Raw genomic sequence first — 1,604 nt, 5'->3', positions numbered from 1 at the left:
TTTAACTTATCGAACGAAATTAACGAGCTGAACATGAACTTCTTAACGAGTCGAACATGAGCTATTCACGAAGAGCCGTTTTAACAGCCCTAACGACAAACATCAAAAAATTGAGATGATTATTACATTATTTTCCTTTTTTGAAAAATTCAGATCGTAGCTTCCTAAGAGATACCATCATGCCAAATGAGACGGCCACGGATGGCTCCCTTAATCATATTATAAACAGACCATATATGAATCACCATTGAATAATCATCCTGCAGCTGACTTTGACTTCCCCTGCCACCGCTCTCCGTCCCCATAAAACAATCCTCTCCCCACCTTCCCTCCCCACACACCACACATCCCCACCAACTAGAACTGAACCACCACCAATCATGCCGGCGAACGACGAGGAGAACAGCCGGGGGACCGTCCTCCTCCTCTACGGAGCCCTCGAAGCCCGCGACCCCGAGCTCGTGCAGCAGCTCCTCGCCCCCAATCTCGACTGGCGCTTCCATGGCCCCCGCTCCCACCAGCACATGAAACGCCTCCTCACCGGCGAGCACGACAGGTTTCAATTCCTCATCCAGTCCATCGAACTCGTGGGGACGATAGTCATAGCCGAGGGGACGGATCGCGCCGGCGACGTGTTTTGGGTCCATGCTTGGACGGTTTCCGACGGGGTGATAACTCAGCTGCGTGAGTATTTCAATACCTCCGTCACCGTTAGGAGTCTCGGAGGCCGCTGCGGTTCCGTGTGGCGGAGCAGGATTCCGGAGAGCGTTGGGAAGAGATTGCCATCTCTTGTTCTCCCCATCTGAGGAGAAAATATTTCGTCCGGTTTGTTGTTCGGCTTACACGTTGAGGTGGCGCCCGGTCATGTCGAGCTGTCGCCCGGCGGTTAGTGCATGGACGATCATATGCTATATTTTCTATGATTTGAGCTATGGGAGGTTGGTTTTAGGAGAAATTATTACATTCCAATAATAGTATTTTAGCACTTATGATTGATATTATGGTGATATTTTGGTAAAATAAAGTCATTATAATACAAATAATACTTAAGATACTACTAATGGTACTTAAAGGGAGCGTGGATGCAATAATTGGTTGTGTTATTGGAGAAAATATTACGTCTGATTATTATAATATGTCGTCGGATCATAATATTTTCTCATGTTAAGTTTGTTTTAGTGTTCTGCATGATTAATCATTATCATGACATCTTCTTAATTTCTTGGTTGAGAGTGTAAATTTTCAATTAAGAGATGTTAAATTGAAGATTTTGTATTTTTACTGAGTTTAAATTTGCTCAAATGTAAAAAAAAAAAGAAAAAAAAAATTTGCTGATGTAATTTTGGTGATTTTACGCTCTAAATTAGGGCTGTCAAAAAAGCTTGTTGTTCGCGAACAGTTTGTGTTCGGTTCGTCAATGAGTTCGTGTTCGGTTCGTTTGACAAGTAAACGAGACGAACGTGAACAAATTTTTTTCGTTCGGTTAGTTAAACGAACCAAACACGAACAGTGATGCGTTCGTTCATGTTCGAATCGTTATTATTCGAAATATAAATTAATTTAAAATAATTATATATAAAAAATTTATGATATTTTAAAAAATT

The 1,604-nt window shown here is 42.0% G+C and overlaps 1 protein-coding gene across 1 annotated transcript; it reads left to right on the top strand.

The window, feature by feature from the left end:
- Positions 1–324: 324 nt before the first annotated feature.
- On the top strand, positions 325–806 carry LOC110023636 (wound-induced protein 1-like). The gene has a single exon (XM_020723131.1). The coding sequence runs from the start codon at positions 381–383 to the stop codon at positions 804–806; it is 426 nt and encodes a 141-aa protein (XP_020578790.1). The 5' UTR covers positions 325–380.
- Positions 807–1,604: the final 798 nt, after the last annotated feature.

The sequence above is a fragment of the Phalaenopsis equestris genome, unplaced genomic scaffold (genome assembly GCF_001263595.1).
Source record: "Phalaenopsis equestris unplaced genomic scaffold, ASM126359v1 Scaffold000226, whole genome shotgun sequence".
Classification (NCBI taxonomy): domain Eukaryota; kingdom Viridiplantae; phylum Streptophyta; class Magnoliopsida; order Asparagales; family Orchidaceae; genus Phalaenopsis; species Phalaenopsis equestris.
The sequence above is the reverse complement of the archived record's forward strand: the minus strand, read 5'-3'. Positions and strand labels throughout refer to the sequence as shown.

Excerpts from the sequence above, each read along its gene's own strand:
- LOC110023636 (XM_020723131.1), top strand. The coding sequence starts at position 381 with ATGCCGGCGAACGACGAGGAGAACAGCCGGGGGACCGTCCTCCTCCTC.